This window comes from Mustelus asterias, chromosome 10 (assembly GCF_964213995.1).
Source record: "Mustelus asterias chromosome 10, sMusAst1.hap1.1, whole genome shotgun sequence".
NCBI classification, from domain to species: Eukaryota; Metazoa; Chordata; class Chondrichthyes; order Carcharhiniformes; family Triakidae; genus Mustelus; species Mustelus asterias.
Genome location: NC_135810.1, coordinates 55890031 through 55916993, shown reverse-complemented (window position 1 = coordinate 55916993; position 26963 = coordinate 55890031). Strand labels below are relative to the sequence as shown.

Here is a 26963-nt window from a genome sequence, read left to right as displayed (position 1 = left end):
GGCTTTTTAGAGAGTTGGGCTATGTTACGGAAATAGAAGCATGGTATTTTGCTCAAACAAGGTTATGGGGATTGGAAACTGAGCCCTGGATGCCTCAGTACAAAATGGCAGATGTGAAACTTTTGGAATCAATTTTGGCCACTCGCCGGTATTGGGTGGAATCTTCCTCCCAATACCTCCTCTGTGCTGGCTGAGGTGAGAACACCGGGGCGTAGCTCACCGGTTGCATAGCCGTGTTTTCTCTTCAGATTTTAGTGCACTCTGGACAAAGAAAATCTGGGGCGTGGTTTTCACAGATATTGGGACACCATCTTTAAATGGCACCCCGATCTGTGATAGAACTCCACCCCTATCCCCGACGGGCGTGGAGCACCACCACTTAAGTATTGGAGTGATTCCCACGCACCACAAAGGCACTGGGCACCCCCACAAGCATCAGGGTGACCCCACATCCCCCTCCCCGCACAGGATCGGGCAGACTCTCCCTGCCCCCATATATACCGGGGCACCCCCCCCAACCGCACAGGCATCGGGGTGACCCCCACTCCTCCTAGTAGCATTGCGGTAGCCCTCCACAACACCAGCATTGGGGTGACCCCACCCCACACAACCATCATTCCCTCCAGCACCACACTTTTTGGGGAAACTTCTGGGGTTCTCGAGAGGGCCCACCCATGGTACCTGCCACCCTGCAACGTCACATTGGCAAAGTATGAATATTCAAGAAGCGAATCATATGGCTGGTAAGCCCTTTAATGATATTTAAACGTGTTAAAATGTATTGAAATGATGCAGGAATCTTGGGCAGAAATATTGTTACGTTACCAAGGGGTGACGGGCAGGGAAACTTGGGAAACAAGATCTCACTGGCAAGCATCTTGTTTCCAAACACTTGGGGGACTTTGGGCCCGCGTTGCCATTTACACTGACAGCTAACACTGGCTCAGAATTCTGCCCATTAACTCAAAAGTATCTACGTGCTTGGCTTTTTGGACATATTGACCAGAATTTTACTGTCTGCCTGCCGTGGGAATCGGAGTGTGTGAGGGAGCGGACAGTGGAAAAGCCCGTTGACTTTGGGCAGGATTTTACAGTTTCGGGATGAGTGAGGCCGTAAAATCCCATCCAATTATTTTTTCAACGATCCAGAAATGTTTGTTATTTAGTCCAGATTAGACTCCATTATCTCAGGTAATTCTTATTAATATATGATTTAAAAGTTAAATATATGGACTTAGGAACAGTAGTCGGCCATTCAACTTCTCAATAGACAGGTGTTCAATGAAAGAGTTTAGTTTTATCCACCTACCTTGCCTCCATATTGCCTAACACCTTAGCTAGCAAGAATCTATCTGTTTAAAATTACTAACAAACTGTTAGTTTGGGAGAAAGATCCAAACTTTAACGACCTTCTGTGTGACAAGGTATATCCTAACTTCTCCCTTATGATTTATTGTGGTAAAAATCAGTTATTTCTCATATTAAATTTATTGTTGATACACAGAGCAATCACAATCAGTATGTCTTTACTTCTTTATTTTCAGTAGGATACATTGAATCACAATTCTTGACATGAATGAATAGAATTTATGAATTAATGGAAAGAAATATTTTTGAAGTACCGTGAATATCCTAATCTACTTTCAATGTAAATATGTAAGAAATAACACATTAACTGCACAACCAAGTATATTCATGGGTTGATACACAGTGAGAAATGCTTTAAAAACTGAAACTTTGTATTACCATTATCTTGTTACAAATTATGCAATAGATTGAGCAATTAAATCAACGAATTGATCAATTACAAATTAAAAAGCAACTATATTATGAAAAATTTAATGATTAAGCTTGGCTAAATAGTTAATTTTGTCTTATATCGATTGTAACATGCCCATCCTCGATGAACAATATTCTCCATGAGTTGGTGGTACAATTGTATTTAGGTACAATTCATCCACCCATCTGGTCTGAAAGATCTTTTGAATACAGCATTCTTGTATTTCTGAATAATAGGTCCACTTATGAGGTAGAAATGGCCTATCAATTGAAAGAAAAGTTTATTTATTATTTGCTCATAACATGAGAACCACATTTCCTCGTGTGTTCCATCAGATTCATGCTGTAACTTTGGCAGGTCACCGAGACATCTCGGAAATAGATAGATGCCAGATTCCTGCTGACTCTAGGAACACAAAAATTCCAAACAAATATTTGTGGGCAAGTGACCAGCCTTGTTTTAGAGATAGCCCTCCACTTCCAAATGAAATGATTGGGATCATACCTGACTTTTGAGCTTTTAAGTATTACTGAGAGAGTTCTACACTTTCTCAATTGCACTTTTACTGATGTTCAACAAATCAAATTAGTCAGAAAATTAGCAGCAATGCAAATTGGGCATTATAGGATAGGAAGCTCACAGTTTTGGACTTTATATTTATGCACTGCTGCCTCACAGCTCCAGAGGCCCGGGATCAATTCTGGCCTTGGATTACTGTCTGTGTGGAGTTTACACGTTCTCCCTGTGTCTGCGTGGGTTTCCTCCAGGTGCTCCGGTTTCCTCCCACAGACCACAAATGTGCGGGTTGGGTTGATTTGCCATGCTAAATTGCCCCTAAAAGTGTCCCAAGTTGTGTGGGTTAGGGATATTAGTGGGTTAAACACGTGGTGTTACGGGGATAGGGCCTGGGTAAGATGCTCTTTTGGAGAGTTGGCGCAGACTCAATGGGCTGAGCAGCCTCCTTCTGCACTGTAGGGATTCTATCATTAAGTACATGTGGAACATGCATACATGCAGATAATTAAATGCAAATCAAGACAATTTATTTTCGCTTTTCGCTTTAGCCAGAGGAACACACAATATTAAAGCATCAAACCACATGCAGTCACCGTTTTGATGGTTACTGTTTTTCCAGGAGTTAACCTAAAATATAAATATTTAGCATAATGCCTAGATTATGGCTCCAGGACACAAGCCACACTTACGCCTTCGATGAAAAGCTGCATCCACTTTGGAAATGTTGCGAAAGGTGTTCCTTATTAAATATGGGCCCAACACGCTTCTAGTAGATCGAAAATAGCTAAATAAGAAAGCACATGGTACAGTATTTTACAATCACCAGAGAAAACACACAACAATGGCCTCAGAAATTGGGGTAAGGGGAAAAAAAATGAAAGCACATACATCCAGAATTGATCGCCCACGAAGAAGACTATTCTGCCTTGAATTCGCATTGCGGCATCTATTTTAGTAACACTGCTCGGCAAACCAAAATCAGTGATAGGCCTTGGATATCCGTCTCTCAGATTTCTCCCATTGTAAAACCAATATTGAGTTCCTGCAAGGTGAACAGATTGTATTTTTTTTTTGAAAATCACAAAGTGATTGACCAAACCTATCATTCAGTTTTATGTGCCCCAGGTTAAATCTATAACTTTTCCAGTGATCCTAAAAAATTCAGCAAGTTTGGTGCTGAAGAGCACCAGTCATTTCAATCTCAGATTGGTGCCCAGATTGTGCCTCTGGATTTTGTGTAGAATTGTGACACCGATGCACTTTAATTGATTTGCTCCACAAATATAGACTGTGCGAACAGTATTGGCAATAACCCGTGTAAGGACCAACTATCAGGTGAAACATCCTCTCACCACGTGAAAATCATGTCTGGAAGGGTGATCATGATAATGTTGCAAATGCTAAAGCATTAATTCAAGATGATAGTGCTTCTATCAATGTCAATGTGGTGAAATCACTGACCCACAGTACAAAGCCACACTGAAGCTTTAGTACTGTGGAGGTGGTGAGAAACTGGAAGGTCAGAGAGACAAAAAATTCCGAGATGACTCTGAGAAGAGAGAAAGGAAAAATATAGTTGAGTGGTTAGGGGAAGATAATGAGGGCAGGTTCAATAACCTCTCCACAGGAGTAGGAAAATAAACCTACAGGTCAATCTGGGCCTCACTCAATCACTGCCTGTTTACATGGAAATGGTAATAACCCCACCTTTGAGCTTGATTAAGTCTCAGGTATTTATAGCATTGATGTGTGAGTGAGTGATTGATACATAGAACGGACTTCCGAGGGAGGTGACAGAAGAAATTAGTATTGATTCATTCAAATGCAAATTCGACAGATTTCTTTCAGGGAATAATATCTTGGGGTACATTAAATTGAGACATGACATGTGGGAAGTATAGCACTCCAAGGAGTGGGAAGTTGGATTTGAAATTGGCCTCTGCAGCTCACTGAAGACTGCAAACAATGTCAAACAGAATGCTCGCAGCCACTTCTACTGCAACTTCTGTGTCACACCCAACCATCAGGACACTGGCAGAATGTGCACTGGAAGCATGCAAAATCAGTTGTTTTGGTCCACGATCCAGCATTTTGGGCTGCACAGGTCCAGATCATGTTCATCTTAATCACCCCAAGATGATTTTCCATGTAATGGAACCTCCAACCACCCACTATTTGAAGGGCAACATCAGATTTCCTGGTAAGGTGCTTTTAAGTTCCTTTTCTGAGAGCAACGTTTGTGAAAGCATTCGGTGTGACTGGATGAAATTTGCAAAGTTTTTGCATTTGTAAGCAAGTGGTACTGAATTTTGCCAAGGTTTTCAGAGGAGTTTGATGCCCCGTCAGGAGAAAGTTTGGCTCCAGTAAGAGGGGGCTGCACCATGAATTGGAAATTGGAAACATAGATCAGAGAGGGAGGATGAGGACTCTCAATAAAAGGCCACAGGGACCCCACCACAGATTTTTAAGGAGCATTTCACCTGCCTCCACCTCAGCCCGAAGCTTCATTTCACCAAGGAAATAGTGTCTAATTGTACCATCTCCTTCAACCGGCAGATGCACATCACGGTGAATGCCACACTTCCGTGGGCTGTCAAGTTCATTGCCCTAAATTACTACACCAGCAGATCCTTCCAGGCAGGAGTAGGCAACATAAGTAACATCTCAGTTCACTGTCCATCATCACGGTGATGAAGGAGGCCCTAAGTCTTCTTATTGACCAGAGAGAAGTATGAAAAGACAGTACATGGATTTGCCAGTCGAACAGGACTATCAATGTTGTAGGGTGTATCCATACTATCCTGAGTAGCCCTTAACGCAAGCAGACCAGACCTGCATCTGATCTATCCCCACCACTCAGTTTCCCAGCCCACCTGACCATTCCATGACACATTACCCACTTGCCAACCTACTCACCTAACTGCCATACTATCTACCTGTCACCTTCCAATCCTCCCCAACTACCACCTTACCCCACTTACCTTCTCTTCATCGCTTTTCAAAGATAATTTGAGACAATTAAACTCTCACAGGAATATAGCGGTTAGCACCATATAAAAGCTGGGGTGGTGGGTGAGGGAAGGAGGTGGGGTGGGATGGGGGGGGGGGGGGGGGTAGGGGGTTGGTGGTAGTAGTTATCTTCCCCTGACAATCCACACTACGAAGAGGCAGTTCATTTTCAGGTACAGGCTACATTTCAGATGAAGCTGGGCTCAGATGTCCCAACCAGGAATACGGAGCTATGGCATAACGGAGAAAAGTAGGAACGGAGTGGCAATCTGACAGTGATGAGTGACACAGTATATTACGAACATGGCAATAGATTTATCACAAAAGAAAATAGAAAATGTGCAACCTGAGAAAAAAATAATCTTGTAGCCGTATCTCCTGCGAAATGAAATAGCAGCATCAATATTTGACACCATACTTGGCCAAATGTTGGTAACTGGGAATGCCTTTGCTGATCGTCCAATTCTGAAGAATCTATACAACAATGAACAAAATTGTATCAGTGTTTCCAGCTTTGATGAGGTAATTTGATACAGATGCACTGATGGTTAGAAATCTCATTGATCAATTGCTAAATTGTAAAAGTCCCACTCAGGAGTTTCCATTGTGTTATGTTTCCTTGAAATTGGCCAGACCAGCTTAAAAGTTAGACCAGTTTAAACACAGATTTTGTCTAGTATAAATCAAGTTTCCATAAGGTTTTGCATGGGTTTGAACCCACCATACACTTGGTCAGATAACCAGATAGAATTACTACGCTAACTACCCAGATAGAATTACTACACTAACTGCCCAGATAGAATTAGTACACTAACTACCTCGATAGAATTACGACACTAACTACCTCGATAGAATTACTACGCTAACTACCCAGATAGAATTACTACACTAACTACCCAGATAGAATTACTACACTAACTACCTCGATAGAATTACTACGCTAACTGCCCAGATAGAATTACTACACTAACTACCCAGATAGAATTACTACACTAACTACCCAGATAGAATTACTACACTAATTGCCCAGATAGAAGTACTACACTAATTACCCAGATAGAATTACTGCGCAAACTACCCAGATAGAATTACTACACTAACTACCTCGATAGAATTACTACACTCACTACCTCGATAGAATTACTACGCTAACTGCCCAGATAGAATGATTACACTAACTACCCAGATAGGATTTCTATGCTAACTACCCAGATAGAATTACTACGCTAATTACCCAGATAGAATTACTACGCTAACTACCCGGATAGAATTACTACACTAATTACCCAGATAGAATTTTTATGCTAACTACCCAGATAGAATTACTACACTAACTACCCAGATAGACTTACTACGCTAACTACCCGGATAGAATTACTACGCTAATTACCCAGATAGAATTACTATGCTAACTACCCCTATTTGGAGGACATCAAAGAAACTCATGTCTAACATGAGGTATTAAAACTCCTTAAATCTGCAAAGAAACTGACAACTTGCTCCATATAGTTTTAAAATTTAACTTAATTCAAATTTATGATTGAAAAAAAAATCAACTGTTTGCAATCTGAACAAACTACAAAATACCAAACACAACAATTCCATCAATATTTGAAAAAAATAAGAAGGTTAACATTGTGGGTTTAAAGCTTTGATCAATTGCCTACCCCTTGGGCAAATTTTGAGTTACTCTATTTCTGGCAACGATATTTCATTGTTTTATATCAGCTTGCTACCAGTTACTTGTAGCCGTTTTACTTATGTACCATCTAAAATGAACGTCAGTCATGCTATTAGAATTCGATGGTCAATATTAAATTTGACGAGTGGAACAGGGGAGGTAGCATCTCCATGCTGCAATTCCTAATTCCTTCTTGCTCCAATCCCACCCACTGCCCGGTCCTTCACGAGGGTAACCTCAGCCAGTACCTAATTATATTATGTATATCAGGGCCCTATCTACATGAACTGTAAGTCATACCTTGTCCATTTGTTCGGAGCAGTGACTGATCTAACTATCAATCTATGAAAGAACCATTGCCAGGCACTCAGAAAACATCCCAGGAAACATCTGAAATAAGAACTGAAAGTGCTGGGAATACTCAGCAGCTCCAGCAGTCTCTGTGCTGAAAGAAACAACCTGTGACCTTTTTTATCAGAAGAGGAAGTATCTAACTCCTTTTTTTGTTGAGGGCAGATAAAGCGAGGGCATTATCTCCCATAACCATATACGGCTGCTCCAGGCCAGTGCAGCATGGGAGCCAGACAACGTCCCACCTTGCAATAACAAGCTGGAGCAATGGGGGATCTGCTTGGTGCTGGCAGAAAGAAAATGTGGCCCGGGCCGCTAAAGAGCTCAGATATCCAGGCAACTAGAAAGGATACAGAATTTTTTTCTCTGTTCATGCTTAAAGTCAGCCCATCTGATTTTTTTTCTGTTTAGTTTTGATAGAATAGATATTGTAAACAGGAGATTCAATTATTTACCTATTCTTAAAAAAGAAACGAGTCCATAAGTTAAGAGCAGCATCTGCGAACAAGTCTGGGTCACACGCTGCTGGTTTCTGAGTAGAAGTCTGCCTTGTTGCTTGTGTCGAAGTCTGGCTCGGAGCTTGTGTCGAAGTCTGGCTCGGAGCTTGTGTCGAAGTCTGCCTTGTTGCTTGTGTCGAAGTCTGCTTTGTTGCTTGTGTCGAAGTCTGGCTCGGAGCTTGTGTCGAAGTCTGGCTCGGAGCTTGTGTTGTGTTAACTGCAGCTCCTAAATTGAAAGGGACAAGATTTAAAATAATGTGAAATGAAAGGAAATTGTGAGACTGTAAATACAGGAATTTGAAGGAAAGGCCTAATAGCACTTCAAATTTGTTTTGGTCCGTAATGAGTCTCAGCCAGCTCCGCTTTTCGGCTAATGCCCCAGTCTCCCCCGATCACCATCGCTGGGTTCGTTCTGTCCCATCTGCAGGGCAGACACACCAGAGGTGACAACACAATTGAGTGTATAGAGTGAGGAGGGAGTAGCTCCAGGAGTCCTCAACTTTGACTTCTGACCCCATTAAGAATCATGGCATCAGGTCAAACGTGGATAAGGAAACCTGGTGATTACTTCTGACTGATTAACTTAGTTAATGAATCAGTGATCATCTGTGGTGAATTCCATCCAGAATAAACAGTGGGGACATGAAAGGCACAGAATGTGCCCTGGGTTGGGGACTTCAATGTCCATCATGGAGAGTGGCGCAGTGGCACCATGACTAGCTGAATCCTGAAGGACATAGTTGCCAGATAGGGCAGTGCAGCAGGTACTTTGTTATGAGTTTCAGATTTCATAAGATGGTTACATTTTAAAACATTTATTTACTACAAAGTTAAAAGAGGCAATGAAGAGAGATATGTGATCTGTGACGAGTTCTAATGAAACGGCTCTCTGGCTTGGTTAACATGTGGGCAGGAGGCCCCGGTCAAGCCTTATTGAAAGTCAGCCTCCACATTTAACACCTGAACACAGAAGACAGAGCCATTGACTTTTCTATGGGTAGACTTATGTGTCAGATTCAGAGACCCAGGCCAGGAGCAGCACCAAGCATAACTAAAAATGAGGTGCCAATTTGGTGAAGCTACAAACAGCTCTATATCAGTGTTAAATGTGGGAAGTAGAATGCTATAGATGTAGTGATCTTACAAACAATAGATCAAATCATGTCCTGCCACATCCAGTCATGAACCATGGTGGATAATTAATCAATTTAACTGAGAAGATGAACTACAAATCACCCCCATTGTCAATAATGGAACAGCCCAGCATATTAGTGTGAAAGACAAGTCTGAAACATAGCAACACACCCTCCCCCACATCAGGGGTGGCATTGCTCCCCCAGGGTTGCCGGCATCAGGGCATCAGGACCATCCCGATTAGTCCCCTGATGGACCCCCGACATGCCCTCTTCCCCGTCATGACCCCCTACTCACCACCCCCCTTGCAGAGCTCCACCTGCAAAAGCTGCCCCCCCCATCATCATGCATAACCCCCCACTCCATCATAGCCCCACCCCCCCACTCAAACCCCCTCCAACTCAGGCCGCATCCACACTCAGGTCACACCCCCTTGGCACTGTCTTTGGCACAATTATGGTGCCCAACTGGCACTGCCAACTTCAGGTGGGTACTGCCAGGTTGGCACTGCCCGATGGATATGGCTGGGCTGTGTCCCTGACAACCTGAGGGCTTCAATGGTCTCCGATTCAGCTGGTGTGGCCATGGCGCCTGGCCCTCACCACTGTAGAACAGTAGTGATCCTTGCTGGCATGACATCTCACCGCTGAAGGGGGAGATTCTGGGAGGCCAGATGAAGCCGGGTGGGAGCAGGTAAGTCCTTTTAACTTACATTAGCTTTATATTGATAAGCTTTGCAACCCTCACCAGCAAAACAGGGCCAGGAGGATATGATTGGCGCGGCGATCCGGTAAGATCGTGCCCAAAGTGTTGAATTTTACTTGACAACTCCTGGTGAAGTGCTTATGAAAAACTCCAAATCAATAAAAATCAATATTGTTGTACCGTATAAAGACTGGATTCCAGCAACATCATCGCCTGAAAGTGCAAAGTTCTCTTTTGGTACAAATATGTAGAAGGGAAGCATCACGGAGCCGGTAACATTAGTGTGACCAAGTCCAAGAGAGTGGCCAAATTCGTGAATTGCAACAATCAGCAAGTTGAAGTCTGGAAAAACAATGTTAAAATATTTTGTTCAAACCTGTTTAAACTGAAGCGTAAAAAGCATATTTATTCACAAGCATTATGTTTTAATTCTGTCAATCTTGTAAGTGGCTATTGAAATTGATTCTAAAGTCAAGGAAAAAAAACAAATGTCCAATGATCTTTCATCCAAATGTTTCAGGTTTATATTGTTTCAGAGAAATCCAGGTTCAAATGGACCAGGAGATGATCACAAGAATAAAAACAAGCAGGCATTGTGTTACTCTACATCAGTAGAAGACACTGGCAATTCAACTGATGCACAATGAGGTAAATTTTCAGATCTAAAACATCCAATACAGAGTTGATTCATCTTAAATTTCCAATTATCCACTGTGGGGGTTCCCAATCCAAAAGCCGACACATTGGTCTGCAATGAATGTAAGTGATCCATTGGAAGTTATGCCACACATAAGCAGCATACAGAATACATAGCCTCCATCAGCCTCATCAAGTGATGTACCAATGCCATTTCTCACTGTCGCCCACTGGGAAAATTGCTGATCAAGGCACCTCACTATAGCATAACATAGCATAGCATCCCAACAGTGCAGAAGGAGGCCATTCGGCCCATCGAGTCTGCACCGACCACAATCCCACCCAGGCCCTATTCCCGGAACCCCACATATTTACTCTGCTAATCCCCCTGACACTAAGGTCAACTTCGCATGGCCAGTCAACCTAACCCGCACATGTTTGGACTGACCTTCCATGTCTGACCATCACATTAAGATCTGCTGAGGAAGATTATCTTGTTGACGAGCTGTTGATTGTGGCCCATGGGTAGTATCATAGTGTATTTTCCAGGACAACACCTCAGTGGGAGTGCTGCAGTGTTGGAGGTAGACTTTTTAAGCAGCATACAATAAAGGCCTCATTTGCCCTCGCAATCAAACGATTCAACAAGGTTCCAGCAGAGGAATTCCGAAGATCATTTAAGGCTTGACTAAGATTACTGGAGCAGATGATCTGGTTGTTTAACACTTCACAGCTTGTGGTTGCCAAGTATCCAAAATTGCAACAGCACCTCAAAAAAAGTAATTCCTTGTCTGTGAGGTTCTTAGGACATCCATTATTTTAATCCAAGTTCTTCCTTCTCTCTCACCCTTTTTGGGGGTGGTGGTGAAGGGGAAGTGAAGTCTATAGAAATATTTCGCTAACCCTGTTATATATTTCAAATCTCAATCTTACAAGATGAATCAGAGGGCAAGGTAGGAATCTAAATAATCTGATCTGCTTACAGACATAAATAACAAAGTGTGAGGCCACTGCAAGTATTTAAACTGGGAGGTTGACATCACATTTAGCTGTTAGCTGTTGCTGCAGTTTTTGACAGTTGATGTACTAGTTACTTTCCAATCATTCTCCTTCAAGCAATCGAGATTATGACTGCGATTCTCCCAAAGTTTTGCCGCCAGTGGGAAAAACAGTGCGTTTCCTGCTGGCATTGCCTGTATTCACCAGGTGGGATTCAACTACTCTTTGGTTGCAAAAAAATCGCCCATGTAAAACATGCCAGCAAGCCCAGCTTCGATGTCAGCATATAATGCCAGTTAACCCTCCCCACTCTCTCCCATATCCCCACCACCCCACACCATCCACATCCCCCATGGACATAACAAACCTATGCAGACAAAGGGAGCACACCCAAGCCTTCACCACAGAGGGGCAACCTCCCTGCCACAACTAAATGTTTGGGTCAACAGCCCCTTACATCACACAGGCATGAGGGTGACCTAACACCTCCCCCCCCCCAACTATCTCCCCTCTCCCACCCCCCCACCGCTGCCACCCCAGTCAGAGGCCTCATCCCCCACCACAAGAGAAACACTCTGAGATTGGGGCAGCACAGGCCCCGCCCCCTTCAGGCTCCCTGCAACCCTGGCAGTGGCAGTGTCACAGCCATGGTGTCACTGCCAGAATGGCAGGGGTTAAATCCAGGGCACTGTCCAGCCATGTACCTGACCAGCTGGGGGGCTCCAAAGGCCTCCAAGCTCCCAGCATGGTCAAAATGTCTGTCCAGAGAAAGGAGTGGTGGTTGCAAGAGGTTCCTCATTGAGGACTGCTTGGTCAACAATCTCTGAGTTGTGCCAGCTTCTCCTTTGGCTTAAATCAACCTCCAGTTTGGACATAAGAGGTTGAAAAAGGCCTACGATGAAAAAAGAGCACTCAGACTGCGCACTTGGTCTTTGTGGAAGGTCTTCAGATCGAAGAGATATTCACTTAAAAAAAGCTGCAGTTAGAACCATCAGCTGCTCATACAGGTGGGCACTTCAGATCAAACAGAAAGCCTGCTTAAAAAACCTGCAGTTCAAAATTGCAAAAGAGGAAGCACTTCCAGCTTAATGGAGCGTGAATTGATTATATCGACAATGAACTGTTCCACCTGCCCTGGAGCTGTCGGCCAGAAAATATTTTAGCAGCTACTGGGTTGTCAGTTCTTTATGTAAACAACCTCACCTAATTCCCTCTTTCAGCTGTTTTGAAGTTGCCAATCAAAGCAGTCCGAAGAGCTTTCAGAGCAGCTGGGGCTCATTCAAGCTACAAAGAGGAATCCCTCTGGTGAACTTCAATGCCCCTGTCACTCAGAGTGCTTCACAAAAGTTTCAGAGCACCTGGAGTTTATGAGAAAAACCAAAGGGATTTATTTGGTGAAACTGACAGCTCCTGGTCAATCAAAGTACTTCAAAGAGATCTGGTAACACCTGGGGCCTCCAAAATCAACTCAGGGAAATCTCTATTCTAGAATGGATGCTGCTGTGATTTTGAAGAATTCCAAGTGTTTGTGATTTTAATGTGACCAGGCCACTTCAAAGGTTTTACAGAACACTGACAATAATAATGATTTTAACCAGAAATTGCCTGAAATCACCATTGTAAGAGTGATTTTCACATTTCCCAGGCAGAAAGGAGAAGAAAGAAGTCATGAGACCCCTATCCTGGGGAGAGCCCCAAGGTCAACTCCTTCCCCCCAGCCCCTATCCCCAGGCCCCTTGAGGGATCCTCCTACTGCGTCTGCCCCGATCAGGTTCTAGCTGCAGTAGAGGTGTCAATGGGCACAGTCAGAAACAGTACTTAACCCCCTCAAAGCCCACAGCACCTGGTACCCCCTTGTCAGAACCAGGTGAGATCGATGCTTGCTGGACTTTCTGCTGGGCAGGAAGCATACGGCTCTAAACCCAGTAATTACATTTCAATATATTAAAATCAGCAATGATCAGATTCTCACCGGCTCTGGGCCAGAGCCTGATCAGGGCAGGCGCAGTGGGACAAGAGACTTGCAACGGGTTGGGCGCCCGGCAAGAATTTGGCCCTTTCACCTGATTCAATGGGAAATCAGGATTCCTGGCCTCAGAGAATCATCCCATTGTGGACACTCTGATGGGAATCTCTGCCAAGAAATGGCTGTGGGGTCACGTACGAAGGGGAATTTGGAGTATAACATTTTGATGCCAGCTCTCCATTCGTTACTGATTGCTGATGGTGGGATTGACAGCTTTGTTGTGAACATTGCAATATTGAGGGAGCACAGGCCTGATGACAACCTTCAGTAGTTCTGACTACCATGGAACAGCTCTGAATAAAACAAGATTATCTGAAAAACAGACACCAGTGGGGTCCACAATGGGATTTCCCAGTTCTGCAGGAAAACATCAGGAATGAACTTTCTTTTGTTGAAACTTCAACCCAAAAATTCTCTCAGTGCCCGTCCAGTAGAAGGAGTTCAGTAAGCTTCAACATTCCTTGTTTCTCTTGGTCACCCACTTGCCCGACTCGCAACAACCTCCTCCCCCACTCCCCGCCCTGCCCCCTCCCCCTTCCCTCCCCTCCCCCTCCCTACCCCTCCCCCCTCCCTGCTCCATCCCCTTCCCCTCCCCCTTTCCCACCCCCATCCCCACCCCGCCCATACATCACGAAAAATGCTGACTTCACAGCTGGCATAAACTGCCCCAGAGGAAACTGATGAGCCGCCTCAGGAGGCTCAGATGGGGGAGGATGCTCAGCTTTCGATACACTTCCATTCTCTGGTGCATTCTATCAGCATAGCAAATATTTGGGTCTGAAAATGGTCAAAATGAGTTCACCCATAATTCTCTCTTTCATTAATGCCCTGATTAGTTCGTTACTCTGGCAACCTGCACCATGCAAACAACGTACAACAAACATCAGGCATGACAATGCACAGGCTCTTCAATTCCACTCTGCACTAACAGCAGCACTGGCTGTCTCCCACCAGCCAGCTCTCAGGCCATTTGGCTCATTGAGTTTTAATTCATGGTGAAATATATTTACTTTCACTTGTATTTGTCCACTGTTCATCCTCATCGAAATGAGCATCACCTCCAATTCCAGGCCCAGGACGAAAGGCATGGGCCAGAACGCGACCAGGTCCATCAAATGGAGATCCATCACCATGATCTAGCGAGTAGAATTGAACAAACAGTTCAGTGAAGATTAGTTTCCAGCTTTTATTTTTAATCATCCGTGGGACATGGGCATCACTGGCTGGCCGGCATTTATTGCCCATCCCTAATTGCCCTTGTTCAGAGACAGTTGAGAGTCAACAACATAGCTGTGGCTCTGGAGTCAGACCAGGTAAGGACTGCAGATTTCCTTCCCTAAAGGACATTAGTGAACCAGATGGGTTTTCCCGACAATCGACAATGGTTTCATCGTCATCAGTAGATTCTTAAATCCAGATTTTATTTGGTGAATTCAAATTCAAATTCCACCATCTGCCGTGGCGGGATTCGAATCCGGGTCCCCAGAACATCAGCTGAATTTCTGGCTTCATTGTCTAGCAATATTACCACTAGGCCATGGCCTCCCCCGGATGAGGATGAAAGGATTACATGCAATCGTTTGAACAATGAAATGAAGCAATTGATTGCTGGCAATAACTGTCCACTGATCTGCTGATGCCTCCTATTACTCCACAATTAACTCATTACTTGAATTTAAATTCACACCCATCGAGCTAGGATTTGAACTCACGGGTTAGATTTTACACAGGGGACGGCGAGGTCTCTGCCACCCTGCTGGAAAAGTCAAAAGTGATCCTGCCTCAGATTGGTGAACGAATCCCACAGCCATTTAACAGCTGTTCAGCTGTTGGTTGGATTGAGGGGGAACTTCGACTCCATTCCAAGCTGATGTCCGATCTCCAGGACTTGCTGGTTAATCAAAAGGCCAACAGCACTCTGGTCCCTGGACAATGAGGTAACCACTGCTGGGACTGCACACTCCCTGAGAAGGCATTCAGTGACCAAGCCCGCACTGTGAGCTGAGTCCAGGAGTATCACCAGGCCCATGTCAGTGGCCCCAGCAGAATGACTGAGGGAGCTGAGGGGAACGTGGTTACAGGTCAAGGGGGGGCAATGCGGAGGTAACACAACATTTGCAGGAGCGATATATTATTGTTTGAACATACCTCTGAAAACAAATCTAATTTCAATGTCTGCAGGAGATGGTATCTGAGTAAATGTCAATGGAGTGACATCGGCCCAATATTGGAAAGCCTCTTTTATCGTGGTATCCACAACATCCCGCGGTAAGTCAGCTGTATAGTTCTGTATTCTGTGTGGAGACAAAGTCACTTGCATCACTGTCTTTATAACCTGTCGGAATAATTATGCTGATTGTGTGCAGGTGTTTCTGAGATCAATGTTTGCCCTTCAGAAAACAGCTCATGCCACCTGCTCCAGTCACTTCCACAGTGACAAACATTGGCATCCAAACAGCGGAGTTCAGATGGCCAGTTTCCGGGGAGAGATTATGTGAATCACTGAGTTGGAATGAAATGAATTCTGAGAGGAGAACCAGTTCCTGCTCTTCTTCAACCGTTAAACCCATGGATTTAGACCGCAAAGGATCTGCCTGCAAATTGAATTCAGCAGAACTTTTTCAATTCATGTGAGAGTGTCCCAGCAGCATGAAATGTTTGGGGCACCTCTGTATGAAATGATTCTGCATTTGTGCAGTGCTGTGTAACTGTCTGATTGAGCTGCCCAACACCATGTAGACCAGGGCATTTTACAGCAGGTCCTTGTGGGCAAGGTCCTAAACTCAGACAAAGTCTCCTTGAGGGGTCTGGTAACCCAGTGGTTCTGCTGCTACTTACAACCTGGAGATTGCGGTCTTCATAAATCCTCAGTCACGCATTGTGACTTTGGATTCAACAAATCTGATCATTTGTGGATTAGCATCAGAAAATGATAATGGAAGGTGCTGGGTTGCTGTAAAATTCCCACTGTTTCCCTGATAGTCTCCAACCGCACTCACCACAGCTGATGTGAGTGTAATCTCACACTATGTGTGATCAACTTGATTATTCTATATCATTAGAGTTCATTTTGGATGAGGAATAAGAATAAGAATATTTGTAGAAAATGATTTGCTGGCCTGACATTAGTTCAGGGAGGCTCTCACCTCCATTGTAGGGAAACACTCACATGGTGAAATACATTCCATTTATAAAGCTCCACACCTTGAGGAAACCTGCAAACTCGTGTATTATTGTTTTAAACATGGTTTTGAGAGGGAAAATATTGAAATCTCTGCCTGACTGGACAATAACACTGTCAGATACTGGAGTCAGCTATGAATGGAAATTTTCACAGATGTCTCCAGCTGTTGCTCAGAAAGAATAACAGGAAAAAAGCTCAAGGCATCGATCACCCTGACAGCCAGTGACTGAATTTATTCTATGAAGATGCTGGAAGATGTGGCTTCATGAATCTGCACATTTCTGTCACAGCTTCACTCAAAGATCATGGGTCTCCCAAGCAGCTCCCTTTGGATATGTCCAGACTGAGTCATCTTGGCCTGTTTATGCCGATATCTTCAGCACCGAAGCTGCAACTGATCTCTGTGTGGATGTTCTTTTTAATCATCCTATTCCTCCCCCAGATCCAGCAGAAAGAGTTGTTTACCTGGTGATTATATCGAATACCACTGTAGCTCTGGACATATCAGTCTCTGATTGAAGATCAGATGCAGCTCAAACAAACTAATTGGCCCCCAATAGCCCAGAAACTAACAATTCACTCTGTGACTTTGTGAAAGCTTTATTTCCAACACCTATCTCGCGGATTGACTTCCAGAAGATTCAAATGGCTAACTGGATATACAAACCTTTAGCATTGAACGTAAAGGCTCTATTTTCACTGAAGATTGGTTATTTAACACACTTTCTGCATCTTAACAATCCTGGCCAAGCCAAGCGTGGCGGCAGTCATTGTCAGATATTCTATCAAAGTGGAACCAATAGGGAATTAGCCAACTGGGTAAATGATGGATCAGATGTGTCAGTTCTCCCTGGTACATTTGAAATTGTAACTGATGCTCATAAAATTGACCAATTTTATTGAATAAACAGGAATGTCAAATTGCCAAGATCTATACCTGTAAGTGAGGTCCTTCTTCTCAAATACAGCACCGAGAGTAGTGAACTCTTCCGCATCAGTCACTCCACAACGAGGAAGATTTGGATTCACTGTTCCATTGACCAGGTTTGCAGCTAATTGAAAATGATAAGCTTTCTGTGCTCCCTAGATGCAGGAGAAGAGTTTATTTTTAAGGGATAATATTTCATTTCCTAATTATTCTATTGTCATTAAGAGCTGAAATTTATTTTTAAATGAAAAAACAAACAATGCCTATTTTTACCCATAATTAACAATCCAGTGATTTAAATCACAAAAACACACAACTTTACAAATTGGGATTGTTGGGACTGCAATTTAGTTCACGGTTTGTTATTCAAGGGAAAAAGCCATTTCTCCACCTTTCATTCAAAGAGAAACTTCTTCGCAATCTTCGTATTATCCAAATAAATACACTTGATAGTTTGAAGTGATTTCTAAAATGTTAAATATCATAGTATTTTCACTGCAGCAATTCATTTCCAAATGCCTTTATCCAGGGAAAAGTGATCTCTCAAAAAAAGTCTCCTGATGTCAAATTCAAATACACAGAAGGTGGATGTGGAATCCCCCGAGCAGGTTGCACTGTTGGTTGTTACCACAGCAACCCTGCCAACATTCTGCACTGATATGGGCACAAACGACCATGTGTCCTCCATGAACACATTGAATTGGCACTAATTTAGCGTCACTCAGCCTGACCACCCGGTTTGATGTCAGGATGACAAATGAGGACCAAGCAGGAAAATAAGCAAAGTGCTGTGGATGCGGCAATCAGAAACAAGAGCAATAGATGCTGGAAAAATTCAGCAGGTCTTCCAGCATCTGGAAGGAGACAAAGCAGAGTTAATGTTTTGAGTCTGTTTTGCACTTCATCAGAACTAAAGAGAGGGAGAAATTTGTGAGAGATTGCAACAAGATGTAGCAACTTTAAGAACAAATGGCAGATGGCCTGGTGTGAGACGGCTGGCAACAGTGAGGCGTTTCATTGAGGCAATACAGGTATGAGATTGATGCGCATCAATTGGACACGAGGCACGAAGCTTCGGTAAAAGAAGGCTTTTATTAACTAACAATGGAACTATCAGAACTTTAACACACTATCCCAGACTGAAGTGGTCCCGCCCGAGCAGGGGGTCTTATACCTCTCCCAGGAGGCGGAGCCCGACTGGGATGTGCCACAACAGTAACAACCACAGGTGTATCAATCCCACCCTAGCCCAACAACAACATTAGAACAATCCCACAGTGGGAACCAACGATGGTTCACCACAGAGATATTTAAAAAAATAATGGTTTAAGCATACAAGCACTTAACCGTGTCGGTGCCCCGTATCTTGTTAAATGGGCGCAGCACACACAATGGACCAGAGATAAAATCAGGAATCAAAGCCGAAAAGCGAGTCAATCTTCGGGGCTTTTGGTACTTTATGCTGCAATGAATAGATTTAGTGTTCCCAGAGAGTAGAGAAACTACAGCTTAGGTAAATACTGACTGAACTTGAACTTTATCAGTATTTCATATTCTTTAATCATATTATCAAAAATGGTTCATCAAAAACAGAAAGGACCTGAAGTAGAACAAAACAAGAATGTGGTCAGGTTAATCATATCCACTTGATACTCTTACATTGAAACCTAGAAACTAGAAGCAGAAGTAGAACATTCGGCCCTCTGAACCTGCTCCGCCATTCATTATGATCATGGCTGATCATTAAATTCAATATCCTGATCCCTCTCTTCCCCGCATATCCCTTGACTCTTTTAGCCCCAAGAATCATATCTAGTTTCTTTAAATCACACAACGTTTTGGCCTCGAGTACTTTCTGTGGTACTGAATTCCACATGTTCACCACTCTCTGGGTGAAGAATTTTCTCCTCATCTCAGTTCATTATCCTCAAACTATGACCTCAAACTAAACTTACATGCCTGAAAGAAACAATAGTATTTGATATGCAAAGCTTAAATATTTTACATACCTCAGGCTTATTTGCGTCCTTTACTAAAGACAATGGAAGTGCAGTTGAAGAAAAGGCGAGAAAGCCTAGTTCGAGCACAACTGCAACGCAAAAGTACATTGCCTTCATTGTGGCTGTTTACGGCGTGGTAAACAGGTTTATGATAAAAGGTAGTCCACTGCCTATCTTTATATAGAGCTGGAGAACTAAGTGACTCAATGAGTCAGAGCAGGTATTCATGTCTCAAAGCAATTATTGGTGAAACATAGGTCAAGTATTTTCTTCTGCAGTGATTGTGCAGTCTGTTAATTCAATAAATACTTTTCAATTTAAATTGTGAAACAAGGAAACAGAAAAAGCAGACAAAATCCTGGAAGCCAAGTGATATTTTACATTATAAAGCATTTGAGAAGCAGTGGAATAAAATAGAATAGTTGTAATGTTCTACAAACCCAGGTGATGTATTTTTCAGCTCTGGACTCTCAAACTTGGTGCAGCAGAAACACCAGAATTCAAACAAAATGTATAAGGTTTGCCAGAGTTGGCTCTCTGACATCAAAGAAATACATACCCAATGACAGACTATCAGGGATGTAAGTATATACCCACCAATAAGTCCTCAGGAATAACAACATGAACTTGCTTTTATGCAGCATGTTTATCACGGGAAAGCAACCCAAGGTTTTCAGAGAATCCTTATCAAAAAAAACACAGATACCTAATTAATAAAGAAACTATTAAAACAGGTGACCCAACGTGTGCTCGCTGAGGTGGCTCTTAAGGAGCATTTTAAAGAGGAGGAGGGAGGGAGAGAGTCAGAGATGGTGAGTGAAGAATTTCTCAAGATTAGGGCCCAAGTTGCTGAGGGTATGGCTGCTAATGGTGGGCCGATGGAAATCAGGAATGTGCAAGAGGAAGAGTTGGAAGAGTATCGAGATCTTGGTGGTTGGAGGACTGGGGGAGGATGCACCAATGAGGAGATTGAGACCTTGTTGGATTGGGAGCCAGTGTAGGTCAGCGAGCACAGGCTGATGGGTGAATACGACTCTTGTGAGCTCGAATAAGGTCAACAGGACATTTATGGAAGGTACAAGGTGTGTGGCTGGTCAGGAAAGCATTGTCATTTTTAAATCTGAAAGTGACACAAGCATAGATGAGGGTTTATGCAGCAGATGAGTTGAGGCCTGGGCAAGGACGAGCGATGCAACCCACGATGGAAATGGAAAATCATGGCGATGGAGAGGGCCTGATGTCCACAGCTCAGCTCAGGGTCAGGTAGATCACACTGAGACACTGGCCTTGCGAGGGACAGAGTCTCTGGTACAAACCTCAAAAGATGGGCTTAATTTCCAGCCCCACAGAGATGGATTTTTCCACGTTGGGCTGGGCTCACCATTGGTCGTCAGAGGGAACTTCTGGACCCACTGAAATTAATGGCGATATGCATGGCTCACCTGTCCCACCACTGGGGAACCTGCAAGGAGGGTCATCTTCGGTGGGACTGGAAGATCCTTCGAGCAGGAATGATGGGAAACCTGCCCCAGACCACCAATAAAGTGCCAGTGACTTAGATACTTAGCCAGAAATAAATCCTGAATTCTAACCGAATCAATTCTTCAGTTCTCTTTGCAGACACTGCCTGAGCTGCTGAATGTTTCCAGCATTTTCTGTTTCTGTTCCATCGTGAGATGACCAGCTGAGACATTCACACACTAACAACTGGAATTGCTGGAAAGTATTGGAAAGCAAACAAACACGACCAATACACTCTTTCCACCCTCAACAACCATGTGATGAGGGAATAACAATGATGCGACCCTGTCAATTACAGCTGCAGAGCCTGGACACTCTCCTGCCCCAACATCTATGAATTTGTGCTCTGAGTTGTACTTTGTCCACCAGGAGGACATATCAGAAATACATCCCGGGGGGCAGGGGGCAGGGGGATGTGGGAGGGGCATCCAACAAGTTGGCTCCTGGCTGACTTTGCTTCTGGGCTTGGTGGGGGGTTTGTGTGTGTGTGTGGGGGGGCGGGGGGTGGGCGGGGGGGGGGGGGGGGGGGGTGACCCTGTAATATTCTACCCACAGGAAAAGAAACAGAATTCCTTGAAAAATGATATGTCTGACTGGGATAAATTCACACTGCTTGGAGGTAACAGCTTCAGAATTGACAAAACTTGATGGAGATGGGATGTGAACTAAAAGCAAAAGAGCAGAGCTGTTAAACATTCTCTGAAAATTGTACCGACAAAATAGAGAAATGTTCCTTTTCAAAATTAATTCCCTCACTTTTGACCTTAATATCACTGAGGAGCATTTAAGAATTATCATCATGAGCAAGAATGAGAAAGCAGAAACCCAATTTTGTGCCCATTTAGGAAACGTGTGACGAATGTTAATGAACGTTCTTGACAAAAGTTTACCTTTACGAAAGGTAATTGAATTTTTTTCTGTTTTGGCAACATTGTGCAGTGCCAAAGTCCTGAGCCGGAATTCTGCTGTCCCGCCAGCCACGGGAATTGGAGCGAGCGAGGGGCGGACAATGGGAAGGTCCATTGGCCACAGGCGGGATTTTCCGGACTCGGGTTGAGTGAGACTGTAAAATCCTGCCCCTGATCTTAAAGAGGATCTATTGCCTTGAGGATAGTTTTTAAAAAACCTCTGAGAAATTCTGAATACATTTTGCTTCTATTTACTTCTATTAAAAATGTGGGATGAAGCCACAGTTTAGGATGTTACTTAATGCAATAATACATTTCATTCAATGTTCACTCCTCAATCTATTTTAAATGGTTTAACGCCTTCACAAAAATAGTTTCCAGAGCGGATACGGACCAATGCCGCTTAATACTATTGCACAATGTTCCATAGTTTCCTAAAGGAGCAATTAGTTGAACATTGCACACAAGTTTAATTGCAATAAGCGTGTATCATAATTCAATTGGTACCTTAATTGTCACATCAGGTTTAAATAAAATATTTTAAAATAAAATATAGTCACCAGCAAAAAAAGGGGGTGGGTGATTCTCCCGGCTACGCAAGCAGCACAGCGGGTCCGGAGACATCAGTGGGTGGGCTGCAGTGGGACGCGCGACCGGCGTCCGGCCAATCGCAACTCTCCCAGGGAATGTTTTTCAACGTAATCAGCCTGGTCCCGGAAATCACCGCGAGGCTGATTCCCACATTGAAATCTGAATTTCAATATGATTAATGAGCCCAGGCTGGTCCTCTCCGGGACTGCTCGTGTCTCCCCCACCGCGCCCCCCCCACCGCCCCCCACCCCACTCCCGGCCAGGAGAGGGAGACCAGGCATGATCACCCACCCCACTGATGGGGACAGAGGCCATTGAGCCCCTCCTGGGAAGTCGGGGATGGATGGGCATGCACCTTGGGCAATGCCAGCCTGGCACCCTGCCACTGCCCACCAGCAACGATGTCCACGATATGAGGAACAATAAATTGCAGGTTGAGTGGGATGAGCTGAATTGCTCTCACAGAAAGCTTGCTTGGGCACAACAGGATCACTGGCCAGCTTCTGTGATGTAGCTATTCTATGATTCTATGGGCAGAATCTTTAGCCACTCTCTATGTCTGCAGGAATGGTAGTGCAGTCTCAAAGTATGGGGAGTTCAGAAAAACATGATTCTCACCGGCGAGATTGCATTTTCCGATTTTGATGTAATCTCGCTGGCAGGCAGAGTGATTTGGAGTATGTCTGGGAAAGGGGCAAACTTAATTTGAATGCATCAGCATCTCATTAGCAAGCACTCACACTGGATACTGAGCCCGCAATAAATATTCAGCTGGCACAAGCGTGATGTCACGTCGGCACCATTTACAACAGCTCTACATAACCGTGAATCTGGCGCCATCTCTTCCGAGGGAGATAACAGAGGCGAGCACTAAGGGGGCCATTATACCTTGGGCAGTCCAACACGCACAAAGCACCAGGGAGAATGCTGGGGACACATACAAGTGCAGCTTGGGGCCGGGGGTGAGGTCATTATTGCCGTCGGGAGGGGGTGCATGATGGTGGGGCGATAATTCAAAGGCCTTATTTTCCCTTCATATCAGGCTGCCCTTGTTCCAAGGGGATGTGCTGGCTGCCAAGTGGGCATCGCTTCCTGATTCCTCCTTGCTGGATTAGTGTTCAAACAGTAGATGAGTGGGTGTCTTTCCTTGTTGGGAGTTGCAAACTGGATGGGAGGCGGCAACAACAGAGGGTCAGTACTGGGTGCGACTATGATGTCCTGGGGTCCTGATTTGGAAGAGGCCAGGCTGCAAGGGCAGTGTTGGGGTCTCGGTGATGGGGACTACTCTACCTCATGAGGCATAAAGACCCTCTCACTTGGGGGAAGGACGAATGCAGTGAAATGCACAACCCTCACTCGGTCAATGGTGTGAGGCCAGAGAGGATTACTGGACAGGAAGTTCAAATTCACTTCTCTGCAAACTCTGTCTGTCAGAGACAGCAGTGAGAATTCATTGACTGTTCTTATGAAAGGCTCTTTAACTAAGCACCATTGAAGACTCGGAATAATGAAGCTGTCCTCTAGATAATTGCTTGAAAGGCACAGTAAGTAGTCTCACAACACCAGGTTAAAGTCCAATATGTTTATTTGGTAGCACAAGCTTTCGGAGCGCCGCTCCTTCATCACATGAGTGCCAGTCCAACGCCGGCAACTCCACATCATTGCTTGAAAGGTTAATTGCAGACCTTTCAAGATTCAGTGGTGTCGCGTCAAGAAGAATGTTATTGCCAGAATGACTAACTGCTGAGGAGTCCAGCAAGTCAGTTTAATATCCAGAGCTTGGTCTAGTTGCACAGTCTGGACGACTCCCCAGCACTCACAATGGTGTCTTCACTCTTTCAGTGCCTGATTCAGGAGAATCATGGAGCCTGTTGAGTTGACGTTTCTACTGATCGGGATTGGCCAGCAGCAGAGACAATGGCGTGCCAGCTGCTCAGGGAGCAGGACCACATATGGAGGAACAACATCGGAGACAGTACCGGCTAAGAATCTTCCGGCATTGATGTTTCTACCTTCAGGTGTCCTGATCCTGATAATATTCATTTAGGATCTCACCCATCCCTTGTGGATCCGCACATAGATGACCTTGTTGATCCTTAAGAGGCCCTACTCTCTCCCTTGTTACTCTTTTGCCCTTTATGCATTTGTAGAAGCCCTTTGGATTCTCCTTTGCCTTATCTGCCAAAACAATCTCGTGTCCCCTTTTTGCCCTCCTGATTTCTCTCTTAACTCTACTCCTTAACTATACTCTTCGAGGGATTCACTTGATCCCAGCTGCCTCTGCATGTCATGTGCCTCTTTCTTCTTCCTGACCAGGGCCTCAATATCCTGAGTCATCCAGGTTTCCCTACTTCTGCCAGCTTTGCTCTTCACTCTAAGAGGAATGTGCTTACCCTGAACCCTGGTTAACACACTTTTGAAAGCTGCCACTTACCCGACATTCCTTTGCCTTCCTACAGACTCCCCCAATTAACTTTTGAAAGTTCCTGCCTGATACCACCAAAATTGGCCTTGCCAATTTTGCCAATTGCCAAGGAGAGGCTGGATAGACTGGGACTTTTTTCTCTGGAGCTTGGAAGGCTGAGGGATGATCTTATAGAGGTCTATAAAATCATGAGGGGCACAGATCAGTCGCTGGTCATTTATCTCGCCAATGTGATAGCTTTCATGATTGGCTCCACCGGTGAACTTATAAAACACAATGGGCGTGATTTTTCTATCGCGCTGCGCTGGATGATTAGCGTAGCTAAGTGAGAAATTAGAACGAGAGGCGAAAAATCAAAATCACGCCCAGCATCGGGCAATCCGTGATCCTCCCAGGCAATTATTTCCAGCACAAACAGCACCATGCTCACACAACATCAATTTCCTTGCATTTGAATCGGTTAACGTATCATTAATGAGTTTGGCACGGACCCCCCCCTCCCCCGTATCTCTCCCACCTCTCCAGTGTGACATCGTGCCAGTGCCAATCACAGAATGTCTATTAAAGTCCAGAAGAGGAGCGAGGAGCGGCATTGAGCGGCAGCCCCCAGAGTGCACGGGGGAGTTCTCAGGCTCTGCAAAGTTGCTGGGTGGCGTAAGGCGCTTGCATGGGTGTTGGAGTTTGGGGGTGCCCGTGCCGGTCTAGGGGTCCACAGGTCGAGGGTCACTGCTGGCTGCTGGCTAAAGGTGCAAGCATTTCCCTGGCTGCAGAGAGACTCCCACGGGGTGCCACATGAGCTCCACCACCAACCTCATGAATATCGACCTGTTTGTCCTGCTATCCATCTGCTGGGCAGGCTCTGTGGCTGACTCCAGATCTTGCATCCCAGACCCTACTAACAGCAAAGGCAGCAGGTCTGGCAGCTATGCTCTCCATGCCCGCTGTGGCGAGGGTATGTCAACGGTATGCAACCCATTGAGGTGACGCATGGTATTGGGGATGGTGTCGGGTTGCCAGCATCCAGGCTCATGGGAACACTGCTTACTGGGAGGGAGTGGGGGGGGGCCTAGGATGGATAACCGTACTAACTGTTTCTCTCTCCTCTCTCTTACCCTGCTCCCCACCTTAGCGCAGGTACGGATTTCGGATTGGCAGCTACTGAGATAGCGGCTGCTGAGGAGGAGGAGGAGGAGGAGGAGGGAGATGACCGGCTACAGCAAGGTCAGCCTGGGCCAGAGGCTACAGCAGGAGGGCAGGGGGCTGCCAGTCGGGGCCAGAACATGGCAGTGCATCCTCCTGTAAAGAGGGTGCCAGGTGAAGGAGGAGGAGAGTTTCATGGTCTACAGCACCCATAGGTCCTCCGAGGGGGTGACAGAAGCCACATGCCACCTCAGGCTCCAGCAAAGCAAGGGGTCGGTATGGCTCCTGTGTCAGAGCCCTGCAGACCTGGCACTTCAAGGGACAGGGGGACACCCACTCCCGGTGGTGGTGAAAGTCGCGGCAGCCCTCAACTTCTACGCCACCGGATCCTTTCAGGCATCCAGTGTGGACATCTGTGGCATCTTTCACCCTCAATGCACAAGCTCGTCCGCGAGGTCACATATAACCTGTTCACCCAGGCTGCTAATTATATCCAGTTTGACATGGGCCAGACCCAACAGGAAGCCTGGCCAGAGGCTTTGCCACCATTGCTGGTGCAGAAGGCGGAAGAGGGTGCGCACATCACCCTGCTGTTCCCACACAGTAAGGAACATCAATAGAAAGGGGTTCCATTCTCTGAACATGCAGATTGACTGTGCCCACAGGATGAATATCACATACGTGTGTGCACAGCAGCTATTTCCTCTGAAGTTCAGACAGCCCCGGGCTGTTTGAGGATCAGCCCAGGCTGCCAGAATGGCTAGCATGGGACCTGATATCCCCACTGAGGACTTGGCTGATGACGCCAGTGAGGAAGCCAGAGACCAAGGCAGGGACCCATTATACTGAGGCCCACACTGCCACCCAGCGCCTCATCGAGCAGTGCATCGGGTCCTGAAGATGCGGTTTCGCTGCCTGGGCCACGATGGTGG

The 26963-nt window shown here is 45.1% G+C and overlaps 1 protein-coding gene across 1 annotated transcript; it reads right to left on the bottom strand.

The window, feature by feature from the left end:
• Positions 1–1518: 1518 nt before the first annotated feature.
• On the bottom strand, positions 1519–19679 carry LOC144499595 (neutrophil collagenase-like). The gene is made up of 10 exons (XM_078221733.1): positions 19456–19679; positions 17456–17601; positions 15483–15628; positions 14345–14470; positions 9854–10015; positions 7793–8060; positions 5652–5779; positions 3185–3338; positions 2986–3080; positions 1519–2040 (listed from the first exon to the last, which is right to left on the bottom strand). Exons 1-10 carry the CDS (start codon positions 19561–19563, stop codon positions 1943–1945), a joined length of 1431 nt encoding a protein of 476 aa, XP_078077859.1. The 5' UTR covers positions 19564–19679; the 3' UTR covers positions 1519–1942.
• Between the last annotated feature and the right edge of the window lie 7284 nt (positions 19680–26963).